This window comes from Mustela putorius, unplaced genomic scaffold, assembly GCF_011764305.1.
Source record: "Mustela putorius furo isolate JIRA1106 unplaced genomic scaffold, ASM1176430v1.1 tig00003853_pilon_pilon_pilon, whole genome shotgun sequence".
NCBI lineage: Eukaryota > Metazoa > Chordata > Mammalia > Carnivora > Mustelidae > Mustela > Mustela putorius.
Genome location: NW_025422005.1, coordinates 9102673 through 9118972, shown reverse-complemented (window position 1 = coordinate 9118972; position 16300 = coordinate 9102673). Strand labels below are relative to the sequence as shown.

General features: G+C 46.8%; 1 protein-coding gene across 1 annotated transcript; it reads right to left on the bottom strand.

Moving 5' to 3' along the window:
• Nucleotides 1–8118: 8118 nt before the first annotated feature.
• Nucleotides 8119–10839, bottom strand: LOC101686506 (PRAME family member 27). Its single transcript, XM_045064933.1, is given in 4 exon segments — nt 8119–8602; nt 9554–9831; nt 10550–10737; nt 10740–10839. Coding segments are annotated over 4 exon segments (1050 nt in total).
• Nucleotides 10840–16300: the final 5461 nt, after the last annotated feature.

Sequence of the window (16300 nt, the reverse complement as noted above, 5' to 3'; positions counted from 1 at the left end):
ACACTGACTTTGTATTTTACATCTTTCTTCCTCTTTCTTCTTTCTCTTTTATTTGCATTTTCCCTCCTCCATCTTTCTTCCCGACTCAAAAACAGAACTGGACTCTTCTAGATTCTTCATTCATAGCTCATTGGCGTAACTGGTCCATGAGAGCCCCCTCTCTTGAAAGGGTATAATTATACATCACCTTCTATTTCCTTTTATACTCATTGCCCATTTCCACTCCCCTCCCCACCATAGATAAGCACTCTACTATTTGACCTAATCTTGAATTTGCATGTGTCCTTATAAAACATGTAGTGTCATTTTGCATGTATATATATATATATATATATATATATATATATATATATTTTTTTTTTTTTTAGCTCATATAAATGGTATAGAGTATAGTGTTACAGAGTAATCCTACAATTAATTGCCCAGTCCAGGACACTTGGTGTGTGAATAGAAGTGCTGTTATTAATACTTCCAGAACTGGGACACCCCGTTGGACTTACAATCACCCTAACTACAGACTCTGTTCTCTTATTTAATTAAGTGAAGCCCCGGTGAAGATGATTCACCAAACCAAAATGATAACACTCATTCTAAAATATCACACCGAGAGCTAGGGTCAGCCAGCCATAATAATCAGGAGGATTAGAATCTACTTGGCAACATCTTTTTAAGATATAATAATAATAGCAATAATATTACTTGTTACAAGTTAAACACTGTCAAACTCTGTAAGGTGGATTTTGTTACTATTCCCATTTTGTGGGTGAGTGAATTGAGGCACAGAGAAATTAAGCAAGTTGTGTGAGGTCACACAGCCCATTAAGATGGAGCCGGTTTTGAATCTGAATTAGTCAGTCTGGCTCTGGGGTCTCTGCTACTACTCAGAACACCATAGCTGCCCCTAATCCAAAGGTCATGAGGGTCTTTGGTGGCATTGGTGCTATAGTGGTGAGCATAGTTGCCTTCTGAAGACTTTGAGGGTCCTATCTTATTTCACATCTCACTGGGAAGGTAGTTAAAGTTTCTCCATGGCATCTGATGTTTTAATATGCCATTTTATCTTCCAGGAATTTTATTTTATTTTTAAATTTATATATATATATATTTTTTTTTTTAATAAGCTCTACTCTCAACATGAAGCTTAAACTCATGACCCCGAGATCATAAATCACAGGCTCTTCCAACTGAGCCAGCTAGACATCCCTATTTTCCAAAAATTTAAAGATCATAAATAAGAGTTGATTTCTATAAAATTCTTTTCTGAATTTTTGAGGGAAGTATACTTTTCCTTCATTCGTCTCTCAATGTGGTGAATTACATTGGCAGATTTTCAGAGATTGTCTCACAATCCTGGAGTAAACCTCACTTGATCATGAAGTATTACTTTTTAATACTCTGTTGGATTCAGTTAGCTGAATAAAGAATTTTTGCCAAATGGACCTATAATTTACTTTCCTTTTAATGTCCTTATTCGCTTTTGAAATATGGGTTACAGCTTGCCTCATAAAATGAATTGCTCAGCTTTCTCTGTTAGTCTATTTTCTGGAACATCTTGTTTAAGACAGGAATTACCCGAAAGTGTGAGGAAAATCACATGGAGAGTGTCTGAGCCCAGAGATTTGGGGAAGGGCTTGAGGTCTCTCTGGTTACCATTTCAATGTCTTTGATTTGTCTATTCTCGTTTCTGTTTCTTTTTTCACCAATTTTTCCATTTCATAGTTTTCCAGGAATTCACCCTTTGGGTTTTGGTTTTCAGATTTATTAGCATATGGTTGTTGATATTTTTACTTTAAGACAGTTGTATTATGAAATACACATTAAACACAAGACTATATGTAACATATACACACATATAGTATGTATACAGTAATAATAAATATTGTAAATAATAATAATACAGGGAAGACCCACGCCCATCGACCTTAGGGCTACTGTGGTCCCATCCCTTGCCTCTGCCAATTCCATCCCCCTAAAACCTCTTTCAGTGATTTAATAACCCAGAGACCTGTATCCCAGGAATGGGATTCCTTTCCCATTTGAAAACCACACAATATAATTAACCATATCAATGGAACAAAAGCAAAAAATCCCATAAGTTCATCTCAATAAGTACAAAATAATCATTTGCAGAATTCAATTATCCATTCATGATTTTTTAAAAACTCTCATTAAAATAGGAATAAAAGATAATTCTTCAATAAGATAAAGGCCATTCTAAAAAAAAAAAGTATAGCTAAATTAATTCTTAATCATGAAGGACTGAATGCTTTCTCCTTAGATCAGGCACAAAGCAAGGATGTGTACACTCACATTTTTCATTCAACATTGTTCTCGTTTTTAAATTTTTTAAATTAAAAAAAAATCTTACTTATTTGACAGAGAAAGAGTATAAGCAGGCAAAATAGCAGGCAGAGGGAGAGGCAGAAGCAGGCTCCCCGCTGAGCAGAGAGCCCGACAAAGAGCTTGATCCCAGGACCCCGGAATCATGACCTGAGCTTAAGGCAGTTGCTTAACCAACTGAGCCATCCAGGCACCCCATTCAACATTGATGGTCCTAGCACTGCAACAAGGAATGAAATGGAATGAATGAAAAGCCATATAATGTAAAAAGAAAGAAGTAATGGTCTTTATTTCCAAAAAATATGAACATTTGTATAGAAAACCTTATGGAATCCACAACAAAACTGCTAAAACTAAGTAAATTTAGTAAAGTCATAAGCTACAAAGTCAACATATAAAAATCAATTGTATCTTTATGCTAGCTACTAGCAACAAAGAGTTGGAAATTGGAAATAGAAATCCCCTTTGCAAAAGTATCCAAAAGCAAGAAATACTTAAAGATGACTTTAATAAAATATATTTGAGATCTGCACACTCAAAACTATAATACAGTGCTGGAAGAAATGAAAGAATACCCAAGTAAATGGAGAGACGCAGAATATTCATGCATTAAAAGACTTAATACTATTAAGATGTCAATTCTCCCCAAATTTATAAATTCAAAGGGATCCTAATAAAAATTCTATTGGGCTTTTTAGTAGAATTTGATAGGCTTATTCTGAGATGTATACAGATATGCAAACTCATTGTTCAAACCTGCACTCCCTTCCCCTAGATATTTATCCAAGACAAATATGTTCACACAAAGAATTGTATATAATTCATGCAACAGCTTTTTCCATAATAGCCCCAAACTGGAAACAGCACAAGTGTCCACCAAGAGGTGAGTAGATAAACATGTGGTTTGTCCATAAAATGGACTTTATCCAGTAATAAAGAGGAAAGAATCACCAATACACAGTGGATAATGGTCCTCAAAGGATGATGTTTAAAGAAAGTAGACACAGAAGACAAGTAGCCTTCTGATTCGATTTATAGGACATTGTGGGAAATGCATCCCTATAGTGACCCAAAAAACTCCCATAACATCTAGATGAAAAATCTCACAGGTCAGTTGTTACCAGGGCGAGGATGGGGGTAACTGAGAGCAAAGAGCAGTGGGAACTTTTGGGGGTGAGGGATATACACTCTTACTGTGGTGCTGGTCCCACAGATGTACACGATTGTCAAAACTTAACCAACTGTAGACTTCAAATGTGTATAGTACCTTATCCTTACATCATAGCACCATAGAATTATTTTAAAATCTACATGAATACATATTGACAAATATCAAAAACAAAATCTTAACCCCCCCAAAAACAGGCTGTAGAAAGATCAAGTATGACATTTCATGTATATTTTACAGACATCTGTAACAATGCCATCTATTCATGGCTACATATGTATAAAAATGTTATTAAAACATGCAGTGACCGGGACGCCTGGGTGGCTCAGTTGGTTAAGCAGCTGCCTTCGGCTCAGGTCATGATCCCAGCGTCCTGGGATCGAGTCCCACATCGGGCTCTCTGCTCAGCAGGGAGCCTGCTTCTCCCTCTGACTCTGCCTGCCACTCTGTCTGCCTGTGCTCACTCTCGCTCTCTCTCTCTCTGACAAATAAATAAATAAAATCTTTAAAAAAAAAAAAACATGCAGTGACCATAAACAACAAAGTTAAGCTAGTGATCAGCTCTGGGAGGGAAGGAGAGAGAGGGATTTAGGATGATGGGGGAGCGCTCCCCTGGGAGAGTCACCTGTGACTATAATAGGCTTAAAATAGCTGTAATAGGCTTAAAAAATCTAAAGCAAGCACGGCAAACTGTGAATATTGTAACCGTAAAGCTGGGTAGAGGTACCTATGTGTTTTATATCTTACTCAATACTTTTCCATGTATTTGGAATGTCTCATAATAAAAACGACAGCGTGTGTCTATGAAATATGAAGGCAGAGACAGGAAATGCCAGGGGCTTTTTAGAGAAGTTTTGTTACAAAGGAAAAGAAATGAAACAAGAGCTGCTTCTTCTTCTTCTTCTTCTTCTTCTTTAAGTGAAAAGTAATGGGCAGCTTGCTCATCAGTTGATGAAAATAATCCAGCTGAGATGTTGAAATGGGAGGTTCAGGAAAGATGGGGCTAAATGTAGGGAGAAAACATTGAGAACCCAAAGAGAAACTTTGTGTTGTGTGCAAGGATTTTTATTGTTCTGTGGTCGGTATCAGCAAATAAATAAATAAATAAATAAATAAATAAAAATTTTTTAAAAATTGGGCGACAGAGGGGAGGACAGCCTAAATTTACATAAATAGGCAAAGGGTTAAATTGTGGACCATTCATTTTACGGAATCCTATATGCCAGATAACAAGAAGAGCAAATCTTTAAGACCTATACTTCAATGAGAAAAAGAAAGATGACCAAAATCATGCCAAGACACTATTTCTGTAAGGGAAACTGAGGCCAGACCTTTCTCTATGCCCATATAAGTATATAGAAAGACAGAAAAGTCTGGAAGAAGGTGCATGACACTGAACCCGCTGGAAAGGGGCCTGAGATAAAGGGATAGTGCAGGGAGATGTCTGTTCTATCTGCAGTCTGACATTGAGAATGTTGCCTGTCTTAGTTGGGCAAAACCATAAAAAGGATGGAAAACAATGGAAGCTCCCCTTCGTGCACCATTTACCTGTACAAATGTAGCAACCACAGAATCCCACCTGCTCTTCCTTCCGTATCCAACTCAGTTATAATTTTGGTATCCTGCTAATGTTGGCTTTCCCCCAAATTGGCACGTTAGTGGAAACTAACATTTAGCTATAAACTGATGATAAAGATTTCCATGCGCCATATGCAGTTACAAGCATTTACAACCACCTGCCAGGCTCTGTGCTCTGCTGTGGGACCACAGGGTGACAGAGACACCGTCCCTGCCCTTTATGGGGCAGTCTCTAACAGGTGCAATTGTCAAAGGGGAAAAAAAAGAATTTAATTCGTATCCTTATCATATAATGGTCCTCCTTGTCACCTATCTGTCTAAATGAGGTGAGAACTTATGTCCACACCCAAACCGACACTCAGATGCTTAGGCCAGCTTTAGTCATAATTGCCAAAATCTGGAAGCAACCAAGATATGTGTACCACTCTGCGGGGGGAGGCTGCGCATTGTGCGGGGCAGAGTGGGGATGGGGTATGAGTTAGATGGAAACGACTCTCTACCCAATTTACTGTGAACATAAAACTGCTCTGAAAGATGAAGTCTCTTTCTAAAAATTTAACTGTAACCTTCCAGCTCTAAAATTTTATGATTCTAGACATTTTTTTAACAGAGAAAACAATTCCTTGTTCTTTGATTTCTAAACTGTTCTAAAGTCTCATTTGTTTACAGGCATCAGACGAAATTAAATATTTTTTAAATTACCTGGATGCGTCCTTTAAAAACATCGAATCACCTTTTATGATCCTTAAAAGCAATTTATATCTTCGATATTTATATATATCACAACACAAATATTTATACTCAAATAGTTCATGACAGGTTTCTTAAAATAGTCAACGACACTGTCCAGCCTGTATCACCCGGATCTACCAGCAGGTGGCGTACAAGTCCCGAGGCTTGGAAACGTCTACCTGAGCATCACTAGAGGTAAATCCAGTCATTCCGAAGCCTTCCCTCTCCCTGCGCCTGCGCCTGCGGCGGCTGAAGCTGCCTGCGTGGACCATGATTCCCTGGTGGCCACATATGAAAGCTGAACCCTATGGCATGCCCTGTGTCCTGCTCTCCTGCAGTCAAAAGCAGAAAGGAAGATTGAAGAGTGAATGGAAAGCCCCATTTATTGAGCTTACTGTACGCCAAGCCCTCCTCGGGGGTCATCTCGTTGGCTCCTACGAGAACTGGATAAGGTGGTTGGGTATGCATCATTATGCAGGGAAAACCCCATTTACAGGGAAACGGAGGTTCTTGCCCAAGAACCTCCCACCAGCAACACCAGCCCCCGAATCCTTCATTTGGGTGCCCTTGTTTGAGTCACTGTGATAATTTTTGGGGTTCACCTTGAGTAATGGATGCCCAGGTAGCTGGTAAAACCTTAATCCTGGGTTATGTCGGTCAGGATGTTTCTGGAAGAGATCAGCATTTAAATCAGTAGTCTGAGGTTAGAGATTCTTGGCGTCATTCAACCCGCTGGGAATCAGAATGGAACACACAGGCGACGAAAGGCAAATTCTGTCTCTGCTTGCCCATGAACTCCCAGAGCTCGTGGCTCCAAAGTCTCCAGACTCTCCGGTTCTCAGGTCTTTGGCCTCAGACGAGTTGTTACACCATCTGCTTTTCCGGGTTTCAGGCCTTCGGTCTTGGGCTGAGACCTCCCACTGCTTTGCTGGTCCTCCAGCTCACAGAAGACAGAGAGTGGGATTTCTGCCATGGTCACGTGAGCCGTATCTAATGGGTCTGTAGACATTCTATTGGTTAGTCAAGAAAACTAGGCCAAGACATTGTCTTAACCCAGGCAAGGAATTCACTCATTTGCCTACAGGTATTTTGTTACACATTGCAATATACTAATTTCAAACCATGTCATTCTATTCTTTCCTGAGGCTTGTGTGTGTGTGTGTGTGTGTGTGTGTGGTAAGAGAAATGTTATGAGAATAAAGTCAGTCTCTTATTGACATGACCTAGCCCCGGGATATTCTTTTTTTTTTTTTTAACATGGTGTAGAAATACTAAGTTTCCATGCCTGTAGGATTTTAATACTTTTGCTGAAAGGAACTTGCATGTCTCTACTGTTGAATTCAAGGACGACTACCCACCCATGATAGACATGGTCTGCTGAGGTCCAGAGGCTCCAACTAATCTGTAGGGTGAACAACTCCTTCCAGGTTTGGCCTGCCTTGTGCAGTGAGGTCCTTTCTCAATACAAAGGCCGGGAACTGAGGTCTTGGGGTTCACCTGGAGAATGTGGGGAGGGTTCATGTCCAGGGTCATGGCATTGGGTCACCAGTGAGCATCCCAAGAGCCCTACACTCCAATGGCTCATCGGCCACTTAGTGTGTCCCAATTGTTGTATTAAAACCACCAAATAGCCCCTGAAACAAGGAGTTAAGAGATGCCCCAGAGAGATTAAAGAACTGGAGGAAATCACAAATACACAGTGAGTTCCTGGGGCCTAATCCTACCACAGCAGTTTCTGTTCATGGACAGCTCAGTAGGGCTCTTCTCCATCAGTAACTGGGGCTTCCCGAAGCGTAACTTGAAAAAAAACAGTTAACAGATCAGGAAGAGCACCAGAGAGCTTACACTGGGTTTCTTTATTTCCTACCCTTTCTTTATAAGGGTCCACACAGGGATAACTCACACATGTGAGTCTCAAGCTCAAATCCCCCTGCAGAAATTCAGATTCATATTTCTGACTATAGGACACATGTCCCTGAAGGCCCCAGCAAGTCCCTGAGTCAAGGCTTCTATCTGTGATCCTGCTCTCCCTCTGGGTCACCTCCCCTCTCCCGTTCACACTGAACAGACATCTGAAACTGTGGGTCTGTGTTCCCCTTTCACGCGATGTTCCCAAGGCCTAGATTTCAGTCTCCAGATGCCCAGAAGACAGTTGTTGAGAGATGCACCCAACTAGGCAGGCATATAACAGGGGCATATAATGGGCTCTGAATCATAGAGCATCTTGCCGCCATAGCGAGGACGGGGCTGGTGTTAAGCCAGATGGTGCTGGGCCAATGCTACGTCCCTCAGGGTCTCTGTCAGCTCAGTCTGAACCTGGATAGATCTCCCCAAATGGAGAGCTCCCTGAGGGCTATCACTGTCCAGAGGGACAGGAGAGACAGCTCCAGGTGCAGATGGCACAGCCGGGCGGTGTGACCCCACAGCCTCCCCATGATGGCCATGGAGAGGAGGTTCCCACAGACACTGAAGGTCCAGAGCTGGTGACAACGGCTCAGGGTGGGCAGGATGGCCTCAAGGTGGGCTTTTGTGAGTCCACACAGATCTAAGTCCAGGTCCTGGAGGGGGGCTGCCACCTTCTCTAGCAGAACCTAGAGGGACTCAAGGCTGAAACAGATCAGGCTGATGTCACTGAGATCCAGGTCCTTCCGCTGGCTGATGTTCGGGCACTGGGAGAGGCGGGCCAAGTCCGATTCTGTGAGCTGACGGTTCGTTATGAAGAGATCTTCATTATGAAGATCCAAAGGGGTCTTCAGGCACTTGGGGGAAACCAAGCAGTTAGGCCTGAGGGACTGGGGGTGCAGGTGGCCTTAAAGGGGAGGCAAATGACTTGCCCAAGTCCAATATAGCAATGACCATCTGATGAAGGTCTGTACCCAGGATCCCAGACTCATTTTAGACTGGGGTCTTCCACCTGTCCTTGTGGCACTGGGTCAGGTTCACAAAATCTTTAAAGCTCCTTTTCTTCACCTGTCAGGCAGAGTACAACATACTCCAACTTTTGGAAATGAATGAAGGTTAACAGAATGCTCTAGAATAGGATCAGTCTGACACAGAGTCTCGATCAAGGGTAGGCATCACTGAATCTTAATATTGGGACATAAGACAAGAAATGCTGTCAGTCCAGGCTTCCTTTGGGCCATTGCTCAGGCCTTCGGCACCTGCATCTCTGGTGGGTGACAAAGGCTAGTAGGAGAGAACAAACCTGGTCAAGATCCCCCAGCACCAGCGGGGAGTGCCAGTGTGCAGGGGCCCACTTAGAGCCCCGTAACAGCAGCACACTTTCTACCATTGCTCATGACTCTTTCTGCTCCCACTCCCTTACCTCCAGAATCATGCACTCCCCATATGCATTCCCGGACCTGGAGCACAAAACTTTTTACAGACGGGGGATCGAGACAGACTCGTGCATGTTCATGGAGCTGCTGAGGGTAGAGCTTCTCTTTGGAGAAGCTCAGATCTGCTGTGGATTCCCTCTCCCCTTTCTTATTTCCCTAAGTCATTTTAACTTGGACATCTCTTCCTAAGGAAGAATTCACAAACCCAGCCTCACTCTATCTGACCCCCCAGTGTGTCGCCTCCTGGCAAGGTGTCTCTTTCCATAGCCCCGAACCTTGACGTGGGTGGTTGTGTGACAGCACACTCGGGAGACAGCAGCACATGAGACAGTGCGCCTGACATCCCAGTCTCCCATTCACTGTGACACCATCCGGGGAGTGGGGGGACGCCTCTCACCTGAGCATCTGGTCCAGGCGGCCCTCGAGGAAGGAGGGACATTCCATAGAGAGCTTCTGTAAACGGCGCGGCCAGGGGAACGGAGAAATGAATCGGGTGACTTGCTGCTTCTCCTCCTTGGAGGGGGTCACGTGGACATGAGAGGGCCGGAGTCTCTGCACATTACTCGCCTGGCCCAGGTAAGGTAGAAACATCCCCAGGACGGACGACCTCCAAGTGCAGTTCTCGTCCAACTTCAGGATGCTGTCCACCTGCCCCATGTTCAGGACCTTCTCAATCTTTTGGATGGACACTGTAAAAGTCTTTAGCATCTTCCAGCACAGGTGGAGGGAACTTCTCTGTGCCACCCCACCTAAAGACGTAGGTGAGACATTCATCCTGGGTCCTGTCCCCGAGGCAGAGGTCTCTGAACACCACCGATGGAACCAAGGGCTGCCTTGTCCTTATCCATCCTCAGTCACTGGTCCCATCGGTGGACACCCATGGGCCCTGGCTCCAGACCACACACTCCAGAAGTCCGGCCAGTATTCTGTAAATCCAGCCCCTACAGTTTCCATCTGCCGTGGGGAAAAGGGGAGCTTGGCCGAGATGCTTTAAGATCCGTGTGCAATGACACCAGAGTCTCAATGTAGGCGATCGTTGGACTCCCCACCTGTGAGAAGCATCAGCGGCTCCCCCGCCCTCTTCCCTCCCTGCCTCACTTTTCTCTACCTCCTTTTCCCTTCCATCGTCCCTTGGCTCTACTTCTGGAACCTGGAGGTATCCTGAGGAGGAGGCGGGGGGCTGTGTTCTCTCAGGGGCTTCTGCATCAGAAGCAGCCACGCACCCCCAGAAGCCGTCTCCCACCGCGAGCTCAGCGATGGCCAAGGCCTCTGAGCGCCTTCACTGGCATCATCGGAAGCTTCTCAGCCACCCCTTGTCCATCTGCTTTCTGTACCCCCAGATGCCTTTTCCAGGATACCCAGGCCCCTACCGGACTATGTGGCTGAGCCTCACCTGGGGGGGGGGATCTTTCTGGGCAAGGAAGACATCAAGTCCACTGAGCACGGCTGGGCAGGTGCCCTGCTGAGGCGTCTGCATCAGGGCCCTCAGAGGGAGGCGGGCCGAGGGCCAGGCACACACGGTCACCGTCAGGGTCCTGTTGCAGCTCCCAGCCAAGGCCACCATAAGCAGCAGCCTCCATGAGCTGAGGGAGGGTACTCCAGAGCGACGATGGCCAAGGCCTTGTCTTTCAGCAGGCGCTTTCCCACTGGTTCCAGGAGTCTGGGCGGGGGCTGGGCGCTCATCCTGAATCCCATCCGGAAGGAACCCCTCGGCTGTGGCAAAGGCTTGAGGCAGCCTTCTCAGGCCATGCCTGAGCACGCCCGTCTTCTTCCCCATCCTCCAGAGCAGCCAGCTTGGGGCCAGAGTCACTTCTCTGGCCCTAGTGGGAGAGCCACAGCTTACCCCAGGTCCACTCTGGGCTGCGTGGGCTTCAAGCCATGGCTCGGCTCCTCCCCGAGCACCGAGGGGAGGCACGTGCAGCCGCCAGTCCGCACGGCTCTGCCCACCACTTTGCCTGATTCCAGTGTCACTGGGAAGTGGGTACTGAGATGCCCGAGAGCTGACTCCCACCTTTTTTGGGGGGGAGGGTGAATTTTTTGACCATTACTCAAGGCCCTAAAACAGCAGGCATGGGAGTGCCGCGTGGCCCTAAGGCAGCCTCAGTTCCCACCGTTAACCGGCTGGGCAAGGTGAAGGAGACAGCGCTAAAGCGTGTGGTATTCGCTTTCACTTGACCATTTTTATTTTATTTATTTAAAAAATTTACTTATTTTAGGGGGCAGGCAGAGGATGAGACACAAGAAGACTCCCCACGGAGCAGAGAGACTGACTCAGGACACGATCCCCAGGACCCTGAGATCATGACCTGAGCCGAAGGCACATGCTTCACGGGCTAAGCCACCCAGGCGCCCCCTCCCTTGAATGAGAAATTGTAAAAGCCACAGAACAGTATTATACAGGATTTGGGAGCCGCGATGGAAAATACTGAAATGTACATTTGCACGTTCTGTATCAGCATTGCTATTTTTGGAAGGAGTTCCAGGGAAGAAAGAGTTCAAGGTCAGAACAAAGGCTTTGCTCTTCAAAAATATCATGGGGGTGGGGGTGCCTGGGTGGCTCAGTTGTTGGGCACCTGCCTTTGGTTCAGGTTGTGATCCAGGGTCCTGGGATCGAGCCCCGAGTGGGGCACCCTGCTCTGCGGGAAGCCTGCTTCCCCCTCCCCCGCTCCCCCTGCTTGTGTTCCCTCCCTTGCTGTGTCTCTCTCTGTCAAATAAATAAACAAAATCCTTAAAAAATATGTCCTATGGGATGTTTTTAGGATGGGACCAAGGACGCCTGGGTGGCTCAGTCAGTGAAGCGGCCACTTTCAGCTCAGGTCATGATCTCCAGGTCCAGGGATTGAGCTCCAATCTGGACTTCGGCTCCTCGGGAAGTTTGTTTCTCTCTCTCCCTCTCCCCGTCCCTACTGTCCATTCTCTCTCTCTCTCTCTCTCTCTCTCAAATAAATAAATAAGATTTTTTTTTTTTTAAATGTGGAGAATGGGGGCCCTTCCAATGGCATCAGCAGAAATCAGGAAATTCTCAAGTCCTACCGGGCTATCTTGGAACATGTGACCAGCCGCAGGGCACAGATCCGAAGCAGTGCAGAGGGAAGGAGTGCCCAGAAAACGCTGGAAAGTGGCCCCTTTGGGGTTACACGGGAGGACCCTGACTGTTCTGGTCTTCCTAGAGGTGCCAGGCTGACGGAAGGCTCTGGGACCTAGGCCCGATGCCGCGGCTGTTCCCTCTGTGGTCCTCGTGGCCCAGCCCTCCAGCTGACTAAGTTCTCCTGTGATCCAGTGAATGTTCTTTCTCTCCCCAAAGCAGATCTGTTCTTACCCTGAAGCGTCTTGCCTCCTGTGCCTTTTTGGAAGCCCAAATCTCTTTGACCCTACGTGCCCTCTCAGTTCCACTAATAAGTGACCCTAAACCAGGGGCGCCTGGGTGGCTCAGTGGGTTAAAGCCTCTGCCTTCAACTCAGGTCATGATCTCAGGGTCCTGGGATCAAGCCCTGCATCAGGCTCTCTGCTCAGCGGAGAGTCTGCTTCCTCCTCTCTCTCTGCCTGCCTCTCTGCCTGCTTGTGATTTGTCAAATAAAATAAAGTTACCCTAAACCAGGGGCTGTTCTCTTTCTTCCTCACCATTAAGATTTGATGGCAAATCACCCTGCGTGCAGACAGCCAAGCCCGAGGAGCGAGCTTGTAGGTGGGGAGGATGTCCGCGGGCTCCCTCCTGGTGGGGCCGGGCCAGAGGAACTGAGGGAAGGAAGAGAAACAAGAGAAGGAAAAGGTTGGAGGAGCTGGTGCAGAGCCCAGAATGAGAGAGAGGAGGGCAGGGTCTGCTGAGCAGGAGAACATGTCCTCTGGTCTCAGAGAACTGCGTCCCTTCAGGGTTGAAACCACTGCAGGACTATAGGCCTGGATTTGGGGGCTGAGAGTTCCCAAAGGCCTGGCTTTGTTTGTATCCACTAGTGAGGTCCCTAAGGCAGCCTGCGCTCCAACGGCACAGAATCAGGCCAGGGGAGAGTCGGAGAGAGAGAAAGGCAAGCGTTTATTCTGGATGCAAAGCTGAGGGGTTGGTTGTGGGGGAGCCTGGCCTTGACATCTGGCCCAAAATGGACTGTTGGGTCTCCCTGCTCATTATGGTCTCTTGGGACTTGGACAGTTTGGCTTTCCAGGAGAAAATGAGACACCATGGGGTCTGGCACCATGTCCGTGTCAGCCAAGTGACCTCACATTTTCTGCCAGCCGAAGGAAGGCCATGGCAGAGGCTAGTAAAACCAAGGCCCAGCGGGCTGGGGTGAGAGAGAACCAAGTTGGAGCCCAGGGAGCCTCAGTGGTTGGGAGGCACTAGACGACCCTGGGCTGGGGAAGATCCTCCAGTGTCTCGGGCTGAGAACTGCAGGACCCTGGGGGCAGGGGGTTCTGTGGACACACGCGCTGCAAAGTCTGGGCAGACGGGATGCCCCCCTCCAGGACCCAATACCCTATACCACCCCCTCACTCCACTCTCCTTAATTCGTTAAAAATATCTACTCCTTCTTCTAACTGAGAATGTGTACCCTTTGAGCTACATCATCCATTTCCCCTTCCTCTCTACTCTTGGCAACCACCATTCTATTCTGTTTCTGCAAAATTGGCTTTTTTTTTTTTTTTTTATTGCCCATATATGTGATACCATATAGTATCTGTCTTTTTCTGTCTGGCTGTAGTTCACGAAGTACAATGCCCTCCAAGTTCATCCTACTGTCCCAAACGGCAGGACTTCCTTCTTGGTGATGACTGCATGATATTCCATTGTGGACATATCTCCCTCTCCTTTTTTTTTTTTTTTTTTTTTTTGTTTCCTTTATCCATTCATCCATCAGAGGACATTAGGTTGTTTCCAAATCTTGGCTTTTGCGATTAAAGCTGCCGTGAGTATGGGGTGCTCACATCTCTTCGAGGAGCTAATGTGCAGCATGGCGATCACAGTTACGAAGACAGGGTTGTATATTTGAAAGTTCCCGGGAGTAGGTCTTCTTTTTTCTTTTAGATTTTATTTATTTATTTGACGGAGACAGAGAGGGCACAAGCGGGGGGGAGCGGCAGGCAGAGAGAGAGGGAGAAGCAGGCTCCCTGCTGAGCAGGGAGCACGATGTGAGCCTCAATCTCAGGACCCTGGGATCATGACCTGAGTTGAAGGCAGACACTTAACCGACTGAGCCCCCCAGGCGCCCCACTGGGAGTAGGTCTTCAGCATTTCTTACACACGCAGAGTTAACTGGGTGAGGGAACGGATGTGTTCACGACTAGATCTTGGTCATCGCTGCACATATTTCCTGTATCAATCATCACATTGTGCATTTTTTTAAAAAAGATTTTATTTATTTGACAGTCAGAGATCACAAGTAGGCAGAGTGGCAGGCAGAGAGGAAGGGAAGCAGGTTCCCTGCGGAGCAGAGAGCCGGATGCAGGGCTTGATCCCAGGACCCCGGGATCATGACCTGAGCTGAAGGCAGAGGCTTTAACCCACTAAGCCACCCAGGCGCCTCCACATTGTGCATTTTAAGTATATACAATCGTATTGGTCAATTGTTCCTCAATGAAAAAAAAGTTTTTCCTGGATGTCAAGGGCACGCCAACTGCTATTCTGGGTGACAGGGAAACAGCCAACAAACACGACCCGGTCCAGCTCTCAACGTTATCTCCTCTGTGCAGACCTTACTTTCCATCGAGGCAGACAAAACACTCATCAACTGAACAGTAAATTAAATGCAGGTGCACCCCAGTCGCAGCAGCACAAGATGGTAAAAATGAGTGCGCGCTGAAAGTACAAAGCGATCCTAATAAGCAATGGGGCAAATTATGATCATCCCTTGACCTTCAAAAATTTTTAAGACCTCTCCTATTGTGGTTGTAAATGTAAAAAATGTAAATGTAAAAAAAATGAAAAAAAAAAAAAACCCAGTAAAATTAATATTTATTTAGTACAGTGTCATTTAAAACATTGAGCATTAGAGAGCTTTATTTCCTTGTAAAAAAAATGTATCAAGAGTAGTCTGACCAGTGATTCCCTCCTCACGGCTTCACTGGGGACAGGGAGCAAACATCTTCTCCAAGCTTTGGTGATTGTTACACTCCTGACTTTGGCTCAGCGCCACCCCTCCCCCCACCTTCTTTCCTGCTTCCAATGTCATGAAATATCCCCCAAGAGTTCGGTTCATGTGAAGTTTCTTGCCACGTCCCTTCTCCTGGACATCTTCATCCCTTTCTTCACATACTTTCCACAGTTACGCATCTCTGGGAGATGGGAATGTGAGCTGGAGACCAACAGTGGCCCGGGAGAGAGAGGCGCCCTTGACTGGTCCAAGGTCACTCTTCAGGAAAATGGAGGGAGCAGGTCTGCGTTTACATGGCTTTTATCCAAACACCGCACCACACCCCTCCTCCCTGCACATTGACTCTATTAAGAGAAAGGGCGCAGATCAGCAAGTCCTTAGAAGAGCAGGAGGGAAGCATTCCTACCGGTGTTAGCGTGCTTTCTCCGACCAAACCTGGTTTCTGTGTCCTTTGGGGTGGAAACTCACAGGACCCCGCAGATCATGGATCATGAGTTGGGGATGGACCAGTCCAAGAGGAGTTTGTTCTTGGGCCGGGAAGGGAGCTCTGTGGGGATCCCAGAGGGGTGGGGTGAGGCCAGGACCCACCGCAGGGGATCTGAGCTGTGGGAAACCTCTTTCTCTCCACCTACTCGGGGGTACAGGGGCGGGCCCTGGGTCCTCTCCCATCCTGTGTCTGTCTTCCCCAGAGGACGCACCTGGAGGATCACTGTGGTAGCCTTCAAGGCACCCTAGACCCCAAGAGGGTATGATATCCCCAAACCCAGGCCCAAGGCACTTGGCAAGGAGAAAGGTCCCTATGGCTCCTTTCCTTCCCCTGGGCAGGTTTCCTGCCTCCCTTGCTCTCCTGGGATTCCTGCATCCAGGCGTCAGGCCAGGCTCAGCCAAGGTCCTGTGAGGAGGGAGAGGAGTGCCAGCCCTCATGGTCTCAAGTTCAACATTTGATATCATCTCCAAATGATGGCTTTTGCCCATTGGTCTCCTATTCTCCGAGGTCTTTCTGTTGGATTCCTCAGTGGCACTGGCTGTCCAGGAAGATGGGGACTTTTTGCTTGTCTCTGCCC